Below are 10716 nucleotides of genomic sequence, written 5' to 3'. Positions count from 1 at the left end.
CTCACTTTTCACTTTACAGTAGATGTTTTTAACAGAATGAAAAATGAAACCATTTTTGTCTCCTCTGTCGCCCTTTTGTCTTTTCTTCACAGTTTGGATCTACCCACTTCCACAGTGCGTTGGAAGCACATACACAGAAGCCGAACCAAAGCCAAAATGACTCCCACCTGCCGGTTTTAAAACACACACACACAATGACAAACACGCACACAGTCTACCGCCATAGATATTTTATCAATAGCAAATTCAGACATGAGATAAGACAAACATCACTCAATCCTCTCCAGCCAAAAGGAGAGGATCCTTTTTATATTTATTTCCTCTTAAAGGCTTGTTAGACACACTATGATAAAGTTCACACATAATACAGGCAACAGCATTTTTTACAATAATTATGCACAGAAAACATGTTCGTCTAAGCATAAAAGCCTTAAAAATAGAGTTAATTGTACGGTAGGTCAGCCTGTTCCACTAATGGCTGTAATTATCTTATTGTTTTATTACAGGAACACATAAGACTGGAACACATTCAGCACTTTACAAGGTTTAATTAGATTTAGATTATATAATGTATCAAAACTCAATTTCCTACTTAAACAAAAATCTTTCTTGACTTTGTATTACGAACTATGTGACAATCCTCTTTTGCTCTCCAATGCAATTATTAAAACATGGACAATGTTTACTTATTACAAACCAGTCAGCATGGCAAATTGTACGGTTTGGTTAATAGATAGGTGCAAACATCCCAGGTGGTGACAGGGGAATTTATAAGAAGCTTAAAGAAACGTTTGGCTGACACACATATTTTTATTTTTTAAGTGTATTTGTCATCCCCCATGGATTTTATCATGATATTGCTAAAGAACATGCTTTGAATAACTCAAAAAGTGTAATCACTCACTTGAAAGAAAGAAATGTTTCAAGGAGAGTGCGTAACTGTCCTTTCTCTTCAAAACCTATTTATCCATCCATCCATCTATTCATCCACCATCCATCCACCATCCATCCATATATCTGTATATCCATCTGTATATCCATCCATCCATCCGTCCATCCAATAATCCAGCAATCTATTCATCTACTCATGTATCCATCTACCCATTCATGAATCCATTAATCGACCCATCTATTGATTTATTATCCACGACTCATGCATGCATCCATTCATCCATCCATTTATCCATATAACCATCTATCCATCCATCCATCCACCACCCTACAGTCCTCCCACTAGTCTTTTCACTGAACAGATCACCCCAGACACACTGCAGATGACCCCCAGGCTCAGAATGCACAGGTCTATCAGGCGGTCCCGCACAGTGAGGCGACTCCACTGCAGTCTGAGGTGAAACAGGCAGGGCAGGATGAGCGTCATGGCCGCCCCGGTCACACTGCCGGTCAAACCCATCAACAGCGAGAACCTGGGGACCATCAGGGCCAGCAGGTATGATGTCATCAGCAAGGCGACACGGACCAACAGGGCCGGACCAGACACACCTCGACCTCCATGTTTGGAGTATGATGAGACATCTGTGGAAAGGTTGAAGTAGAGTGTTGTTTTGATGTCGATTTGTGTTGAACCTGCAAGCAATTTTGGTGCATGGGTTGCTCTTTTCTATGTAGAGTTGTCATTAGCACAAATTAAAAATAAAAGCTGTAGAAGGCAGGAAGGGTTAAAATGACATGTGCATTTCCCATTTAAATATTATATTTCTAAATGACATCACTTCGGAAAAAGGAAAAGTGTTGCTATGTGATCATTACTTCATTAGTGTTTACAGTCAATGACAGTGAGAAGGTTAGTCATCACAAGGTTTCCCTGATGTCTTGGCATTCAAACGAAAACAAATGGTATGTGATTTGCTTTTTTGTTTTGTTGTATTTCTGACATCATCGGTAAGGTTTTCATTTCATATGTTGGTTTCTATTGACAATAGGCTTAAGTGTGGATGCAAGCAATTTAAGAGGTAATCTGTGGGCTAAATAAACGTTTAGTAGAAATTAAACTGGTTCTCATGCTCTGTTCAAGCACAACCTTTCTTCACTGACACATCTGCAGAGACTCCCATCTTGAACGATCTAACCCCAGTCCACCACTATTGACCTCGGGAGCAATTAAGTCTTATGCCTAAGGCAGCATGAGAGAAAACAACATGTAACCGATTAATTTTCTTCAAAGCTATTTTCATTGACCATCTAGGGATCCACCAGCCTCAGGCCTGCTTTCTTTATCTTACATGCTTATGCTGTTCCACAGAGAAATAAGCAATATAGAAAGGAAAAAACAGCTTCCTAAGGCCATGTGTAATCTGCATATCAGCCATTATAACGTATACAGTAAAATGGAGATCTAAAGTCCACCACACCTTAGATATAATTCATGAGTACAAACCCATTTATAGATGGCCTGAAGGAACTCTCTCTTCATGTATGGTGACAAAACTTTGGGAAAGGTCAGTGGTTTCAATAAAAAGCTGGCGGTCGTGTTTACCTCCAAGCAGGCAGGTTTGCAGTATTTCAGCAGCAGAGTAGAAGGGCAGAGGGTAGGACAGCAGGGCTTTAGCCAGCAGGCACAGGTTGACGAGAGGTCGGAGGTCAGAGGGCAGGTTGTCTGTGATGACCTCACTGGTCTCTTCCCCCCAGGTCAGCACGGCCTAATGAAGGAGGAAAAACAAATCAATGCAATCAGTCAATCAATCACTCCATTTGTCTGTCCCTTCTTCCATCCTTTAATTAGATCCGCAGTTGTCAGCCAGATGTCCGGCCAAATATAGATTCTGTCTCAATGCTTTTTAGGTAACAAATTATAAAATAAAACCGTCACTGTATTTATTTACCTCTGACAGCACTTAACTAAATGTTAGCTTTGTTTAGGAGTCTTCACAAACACATAAAAAACCAAGTCAGTATCACTGGAATTACAAGAACATTTTCAGTGTTTAACAATGTTACAAACCAGTAAAGAAAACAGGGTTTTCATGATGCAGGCGGCACCATGAGTCCACCCCAGCATGGTGTTAAACTGCCCTCTGTCCTCCATACTGCCCTCTAGAGGAGGGAGGAAGATCTGAGAGGTGTAGGAGAAGATGATGACGCCCACAGAGACGAGGAAGTCCTCCGGGTCCACAGACAGAGACAGAGTGGACCAGGACCAGCTGCTGGCTCGACTCAGACAGTACAGCATGACCAACAGGCTGACAGAGGGCCAGAGACAAAAGGAAAGAAAAATGATAAATATATTTAAATTAATAAAGCGTGCAATGATAATTGTTTTATTATGTTCAAAGCATGATGCAATAAGAGCTGTTTACTCTTTGGTACACAGAGCAATTAAAGAGAAGGTTTGCCTATATGAGGAAATTGAAAGAAGAAATAAAGACATTGTACAAAATATAATACAACAAATAAAAGGAGAAAAATTATAAAGGGAAAATGAATTTGAAATAATATTAAATCATTAAAACGCTTCCCAAAAAAGATGTATTTCCAAAAATGTATTTTAAAATGTTAAACAAATTTGGTTAGCTGATTATTTATTTTTTGAATAAAGGTGGAAACAAGGCTTTCTTTATAAGCTCATAAAAGAAACATGGGATATTCAATAATAAACTTGGAAGAAATTATTTGCAAATCACTAAATAACCATAGCATTGAGAGATCAGAGGGATCACGGAGAACTTTGAGATCCAGCTCCATTATCCAAAATCGAACAAGCAGCAACAGCAGTGTGTTGAAGATGGGAGTAGACGGCCAAACCAGCAGAAGATGAATAATGATCAAAGGAGAGCAGATTAGAAAGACCACCTCGTCGTCTTGATTCCATATGACTGGTGATACTGATCAGCTAATGTCAGAACAATCATAGCTACTCCTTTTCAATCACCTGATGAGTATGTGAGCCAGGGAGCACAGCAGGCTGAGGGTGGAGACTGGTTTGAGATCAGTGAGCAGCAGGCAGGGCAGCAGGAACACCAGAGACACCAGAGAGCACACTGACCGAGGAACAGCCGTCCCCGACACACTGTCAGACAGCAGGCTGCTGGAGACCACCAGGTACAGCGTGCACGTCATCAACAGCTCGATGACCTGCAGAAAAAGAGATGTTTAACTGTTTATTGTGGGAAACTAAGGTGTTTTTTTCACTTGTGTATCTCTAATATATACATACAGTATGTATCTCATGGTGCTAGACCAGGGGTACATTTCTCCAAACGAGACGCCTGCAGGAAGGCTTTATAAGCTTTGTGGAGAAGCTTAAACTCATTGACAAAAAAAACAGAATTTGATAAAAAAATATATATATATCCGTATACTAGCATGATAGCTAGATCAGTCATAAGTAATAAGTCTTAATTGTTGGCTAATAGATATAAATGAACCCTTCCAATAGTTCAAAGGTAGGTATATGTAAAGGATATATGATTGAAATGGTATAAGAAAAAGTAATAAATCCTGTAAAAGCTACAAGTAATGAATAAATTGTTTAAATAGTTATCTAAAGGTAATGGATAAATAGCTGATAGCTGGCTAACAGTATTTGGAAAATTGTGAAAAAGCTACATGTAATTAATAAAAGGGTTGATACTGTAGCTGTAGCATATCACTAAACAAATAATGCAATAATGCTTATGGTGATAATGGTGAAGGGCTGCTCAAGCTAATTTACAGGCTGTCGGTGTATATCAGACAAAACGCTAGGAACCACTGATCCAGAAGTACTGTATTCAACATGTGTACAGAATGATGAATGTGTTGCTATGTGTTGGTTTATTCTGAAGTGTGTGTTACCTGCGCTACGTTAACCATCCAGCCTGCCAGTACAGGCCAGTGGGGCCACAGTCCTTTGCAGCAGGCCTCCACAACATCCTGGTAGCTGCGCCGGACTCTGACCTGTGACACCGAGCCTCCACTGAGAGATAAACACATCATCTTAATGTGATAGTGTAATTAGACAGTATGAAGTTGACTTTTGATTGTGTTCTGGTTTTATGTTTCAGTATTTGTAAGCAACTGTGATTGAAAGAATATTGCTTTTATTTTTACTTCTTAATGGTTATTTCATTATTTCTTTGATGTTATTTTGTTGTAAGAAGGGGCAGGTAACTTCTCCCTGCTCCTTTCCACCATGTGCTATACAAATAAAAACCAGTATAAGTGTAAATGTTCCATTTTAAAATAACTGTCATGTGTGGAATAAAAAAATTAATTCTGACAAAAATGTCATACAAATGTTGTGCAATGTCACTATTTCCAGTTATTATCATTGTGGAAGAGTTTGCTCCAGTGCTTTAGATGAGCACAATGATGTTCTTTATTTACATTGCTATGGCTTGCAATTTATATTGAAAATGAATGAACTCATCACAACATAATTTAACCTAAGTTCAGAAAATACTTCAGCACAGTTTTACAGAACAGATTGACATTTTCTTTTGCTGTGGAAGTGGTACTTTTCTTAAGCTCGCCACTGCTGAAAGAACAGAATAACATGTTTTTACAGTATATTTGGACTCAACAAAATTGGGGTTAAATTCCCCAGAGGAGTCTGAATAGAAGAGAAAATACATTCATGAACGGCTCTGTTGTCAGAAACGATAGTCACCATTGCTGAAAATAAAGAGGACCGCACCATCTGCAGAAACTCAAACATATCCAACAAAGACTTCAACAAGAAAAATAGATATCCACCAAGCAAAGGGATAAGTGCTCTTTGGGAATAAAAGCCCATAAGTGCTACAGCACTGACACAAAGTTAAATAAGTTGCTTAGAAAAATCTGCTATGAGTAAAATGGCTAAAGAGGAGAATATAACAGGCACACCTTTGCTCTTCTTCGTACAGACAGGCCACCAGGATCCTCCCGGTGTGGTTACAGACCCAGGCCGACAGAACCAGCAGAACCAGACCAACATAACCCGAGCGGACCAGAGCGAAGGGTAAACCCAACACAAAGATACCCTGAGAGATGGGAAGAAAGAACACAGATTATTGGGTTTGGTGGAGGACGATAGGAATGAGAATACTACAAGACCCCTTTGGAAAAGTTGCTTCCAAACCTCTCCTTTGGTAGTTGAATATTGAAGAAACAGATTCACCAATCAACGTGAGAAAATGACCAATGTGTTATCGCCATGATTACACACACAGATACACAAGGTAAAAGCATACAAAAATAAGCCGTCCAATCAAGAAAAATATACAAAATATATGTATATGATAATTCCAGTGAACTTTGGCCTGCAATATTTGGTTACTTAAAAAATTGTAAATGTATATGTCAGCCAAATTAAACAATTTTCAATTTTCTCAAGTAAAGAAAACACAATGATAAGTAAATAAGGAGTGGGAAGGGATTTAGTCACATGCAAAATGAAGTTTTGACAAAGGTGATGAACATTTTGAGAAATCTATAAAATCCTTGCTTTAAAATATAGGTACACGAAGCAAAATACATAGAAGACCTCTTAATCAACCCATTTTTACATACAGCCAGGTACTCATTTCAACTTGTTTTCAGTAAGAATTAGAAAAGTCTAAAACAAGAGAAGAGGAAAGAACAAGGATGAAAGTTGAAGGGGAAATTAAGAGAGTAGAGAAGAGGATTGTTCACGGTCGGAGGATGAGGGGGCGAGAGGAGAGTTTTGGCGAGATGCCTGGAGCGTTCGAGGATGCAGGAGGCCAGCAGGAGCAGAAGGGACGAGGAGAGGCGAGCTTCGGCCCGTCGTGGAGGGGAAGTGACTGCCAGAGAGAGGAATAAGGAGGACAGGCAATGGAGGAGGAAGAGGAAGAAGAAGGCACAGACTGAAGAGGGTAAAGGAGAGAAGGAAACGAGGATGAGTGGAGATCAGAGGAGACAAGAAGCTACTTTGATGGAGCTCCTGCGTTACGAATGTTGGAACATGGAGACACTGAAACACACACACACTCACACACACTCATACAGCGGATGCATAAGCACACGAGCACATTCTCTCTCTTTCAAGTTGATATTTTGTAACTGCTGTCTGTTAGGCATGCAGACGGAGCTTTGATGTTCAAATGGAGCTGCTGGTGATGAAAGCAGTCTGACGCTCAAGTATCTGATTTCATCTCCCTTCTCTCTCCCTCCCTACACTTCTCTCTCGCTCTGTGTTTATTCCAGACAATTCCTCATTGGTTACTCTGAGCGCAACTTGAAGCAGCTCCCAATCACAGACAGGTACAAAAAGAGAGGAAATAAATCCCCGATTGGCTCTGGAGAAGGTGTTTTAGCTTCATCCAGCAGTAATCCAACACCTAATATAGCTCTAAATGTGTTGATGTCGATTTCTACATACAGACTTAATATCAAATCATTTGTTATAATGATTTTTTATTATTAACTTTATTATTTCTGTGCTTTGAAGTTGCAACATTTCCGGTGTGGCGGAGTGAGCGGGCGCGAGTTCTCTCAGGTGGGTTTAAATAGACCCACAAAATTCAACAACTCAACAAAGAAAAGTTAGATATGAGTGGGGTAAACAATCCGGAAAAGAAACAAACAGCAATACAAAGTGGAAAAACAACCTGAATTGGACGAAATCTCCGAAGCTAGCGAACACGAGGAAAAGCTATAGGAGCAGGGTTAGGGATAATGCAGGAAATGCTAAGTGTCGCGCTAGCAACCATCAGCAACGATATCAGAGACTTCAAGCAGGAGCTATGACTCCGGTTATCCACATTTAAAGAAAAACTAAAGACTGAGATGTAGGAAGAAATCGCAACGAGCTACAGACACAGAAAACAACGATTGATTTGTTAGTCAATCAGAATAGTTTTTTAACCAGCAACATGCTCTGGTATTGAATCAAATATTAAGCAAGAAACATTGACTGGAAAATAATAATGTAACATTTTTCATGAAGATCCAAGTGTTCATGATAATATATATTGTCAAGAACAGTGCTTAAAGAGGTGATATACGTAAAAATAACTTAAAAAATTTACTTTTTTTGAGCAACCGGCAGCATTTATTTATTTATTTATGCCTCACTTCTCTTTGGGGTGTTGGGATGAATTTGGCAGTGAGATGAACCAAATAACATTTGACAGCAATCTTTTCCAAAACAAAATGGGGACATTCTTAATTTCCCTACGGCCTGTGTTTGGATTTCAAAACCCATTTACAACTTGGATGTTGAATTTCCAAGCCAGTTTGAGGTAAAATGTTGCTCAAAAGCTGACAATCACAGGCAGTTAAAGTGATATCAGAGCGTTGTTATTGTCAAAAACACAAACTTCACGTCTCTAATCTGCGATGAAGACACACAAAGACGAGCTGCCTCATTAACAGTCAAGTTGGAAATGAAACTGAGTTTCATAATACTCCCAAGTCGGGAGCTTTGAGAGCTGGAGCTGGTATTTGCATATTTGGCAGCAAATTTGCTCTCTAATAAAAAACTTTATTAAGCTGGCAGACAGTCACATCATAGTTATATTGGCATGAATAAACAACCACTGGAAAATACACATTTTCTTTTCAGCCTTGATAGGAGATAAAACGGATGTTGTTTTTTTCACAACGATCTGTAATTATGGCCCAGATGTTTATACTGTACCTCAGATACATTTTGTGGTCCTACATCAGCGTCTGAGCATCCAGTGAATCACTGCCTTCATTAAATAGACTCTTTTAAGCTACATTAGTCATCCAGTAGTCACCTCAATTTAACCTATCTGTGACCTCAACTAAAGGATTACTGAGCAATCCATTTGGTTAAGGATCCTGATTGCATTGTGCTGCTGGTAATGAATAACCTATAAAACATTAAGCAACCCCACGAACCAGGAATGAAGCAGATAGTATTTTAGTTGTAAAAGAAAATATGCTGCAGTCAAATTGCAGTTATTTCATTCAAAGCATGGTTTTAGGGACACATGCATTCAAATATAGTTGGAAGCATCAAGGCTACAGAAATGAATACATCGTACATTTGAATAGGCAATTTAAATCCGTAATATGGAATATATCATGGCCTCAGTTTCCATTCAAGACAAACTTCCTGTGGATCATCTGGCACAGAAAACGCGGTCTCTAATGAATGAAAACCTGGCTCTGAGATAGAAAGACTGGCATCAATAAACCAAGCATATAAAGGACTTGTTTATCTAATAAATATCATTAGTTTGTATGTTTATTTATGTACTGACAACAGAGCTAATGGTGAATTACAATGTGTGTATTTAGAGCAACGTGACACAAAATAAATTGACATGAATTCACCTTGACTCCCAAAGGAACAAGTCTTCATGCATGTGTATTCATTTGTGTGTGTGTGCATGCGTAAACAGTATTGATGTCATAATGTTCTTTACAGACCCTGCAACGCTTTTCAATTACACTGCAGTTATTCAGTGAAAGAACACATTAACATGAGTGCAGCGGTTGAATACGGCTCAGCATTTACACAATAATAAGCTATTAGCATTACCGCCACGAGGGTACATTGTGTTTATAAAAAAAAACGATTTGATTCATGCTTTATTTGATTATGAAGACTGAAGGGAGCCTGACAAACAGCCTGCAAGACCACTGAGCATTGTTTAGTTATATCAGGGGGAGCGGATTAAATGGTGATCGTCTGCATATTTAATACATATATTTTTTGAGCGGTTGGCATTTACAGAGATAGACAGACAAAGCTTTGTAGAAAAACAAGGAATGACATGTTAAAATGTTCCCACAATGTAACCTATTCCAAGTTTTCAGCTCAAATAAACTGCAATATGTTATCAGAAAATCTAACAAATGGGTGGACAGTTTTGTGCTTAACAACTAGATTGCTAATGCAATGATTGACCAACACATAGAAGTGTGCAAGTGTACTATAATGGATGAGTTTTGTTCAACTTATTTCTAGATCAATCATTTTTAACATTGTCGGTGATTAACATGTTTCCCCCTACACATTTTGACAGAGATGACTCCTGGTTCCAATACGAACTCGAACAATTTGCCAAATGTCAGCCCCCCTATCTTCCCCTTTCTACACTGCCACTTATATAAAAAAGGCACTGGTTGCCGAAAACAATCTTTAAAAAATAAATTAAAATAATAGATCATCAATGGCATTTGACACCATAGCTCACAACATTTTACTGACAAAACTGGAAAGGTACAGTATGGCATCAGAGGGGTGGGATTAGACTGGGTGAGAGATTATTTAAGCAATAGACAACAATTTGTTGAAATAGGTAAACATAAATCAGAATACATGAACCTAACTTGTGGAGTACCTCAGGGGTCTGTGTTGGGTCCAAAGCTGTTCATCATATACATCAACGATATTTGCAGAGTATCAAATATATTGAAATTTATTTTATTTGCAGATGATACTAATATGTTTTGTTCTGGTGACAATTTGAAACAGCTAATGGAGGTAATAACAGCAGAAATGATTAAAGTAAAACATTGGTTTGATAAGAACAAATTATCATTAAATATAAGCAAAACTATGCTATTTGGAAAACATAAAAAAAATCCACAGGTGCAATTAATACTAGACAACATAATAGAAAGAGCATATAGGTTCCTTGGTGTGGTTTTAGACCACAAAATCAGTTGGAAACCTCATATCAATCAAGTGAAAGCAAAACTGGCTAAGACTATCGCAATATTGGGGAAAGCAAGACACATTCTGGACTACAAATCATTATATAGTCTGTATAATACACTCATATTGCCATTTCTGAGTTA

At 38.5% G+C, this 10716-nt stretch overlaps 1 protein-coding gene across 1 annotated transcript in view; it reads right to left on the bottom strand.

The window, feature by feature from the left end:
* Positions 1 to 215: 215 nt before the first annotated feature.
* The window catches only part of LOC104944376 (vesicular inhibitory amino acid transporter-like), a 20390-nt gene continuing 9889 nt past the window's right edge, over positions 216 to 10716 (bottom strand). The window contains exons 4-9 of the mRNA XM_010769900.1: positions 5824 to 5960; positions 4792 to 4912; positions 3887 to 4089; positions 2960 to 3197; positions 2495 to 2657; positions 216 to 1533 (exon numbers count right to left, since the gene is read on the bottom strand). Of these exons, the coding sequence (XP_010768202.1) occupies positions 1220 to 1533; positions 2495 to 2657; positions 2960 to 3197; positions 3887 to 4089; positions 4792 to 4912; positions 5824 to 5960 (1176 nt within the window). The 3' untranslated portion in view covers positions 216 to 1219. The remainder of the gene's footprint in view (positions 1534 to 2494; positions 2658 to 2959; positions 3198 to 3886; positions 4090 to 4791; positions 4913 to 5823; positions 5961 to 10716) is intronic.

This window comes from Notothenia coriiceps, unplaced genomic scaffold (assembly GCF_000735185.1).
Source record: "Notothenia coriiceps isolate Sejong01 unplaced genomic scaffold, NC01 NC01_scaffold00008023, whole genome shotgun sequence".
NCBI classification, from domain to species: Eukaryota; Metazoa; Chordata; class Actinopteri; order Perciformes; family Nototheniidae; genus Notothenia; species Notothenia coriiceps.
The sequence above is the reverse complement of the archived record's forward strand: the minus strand, read 5'-3'. Positions and strand labels throughout refer to the sequence as shown.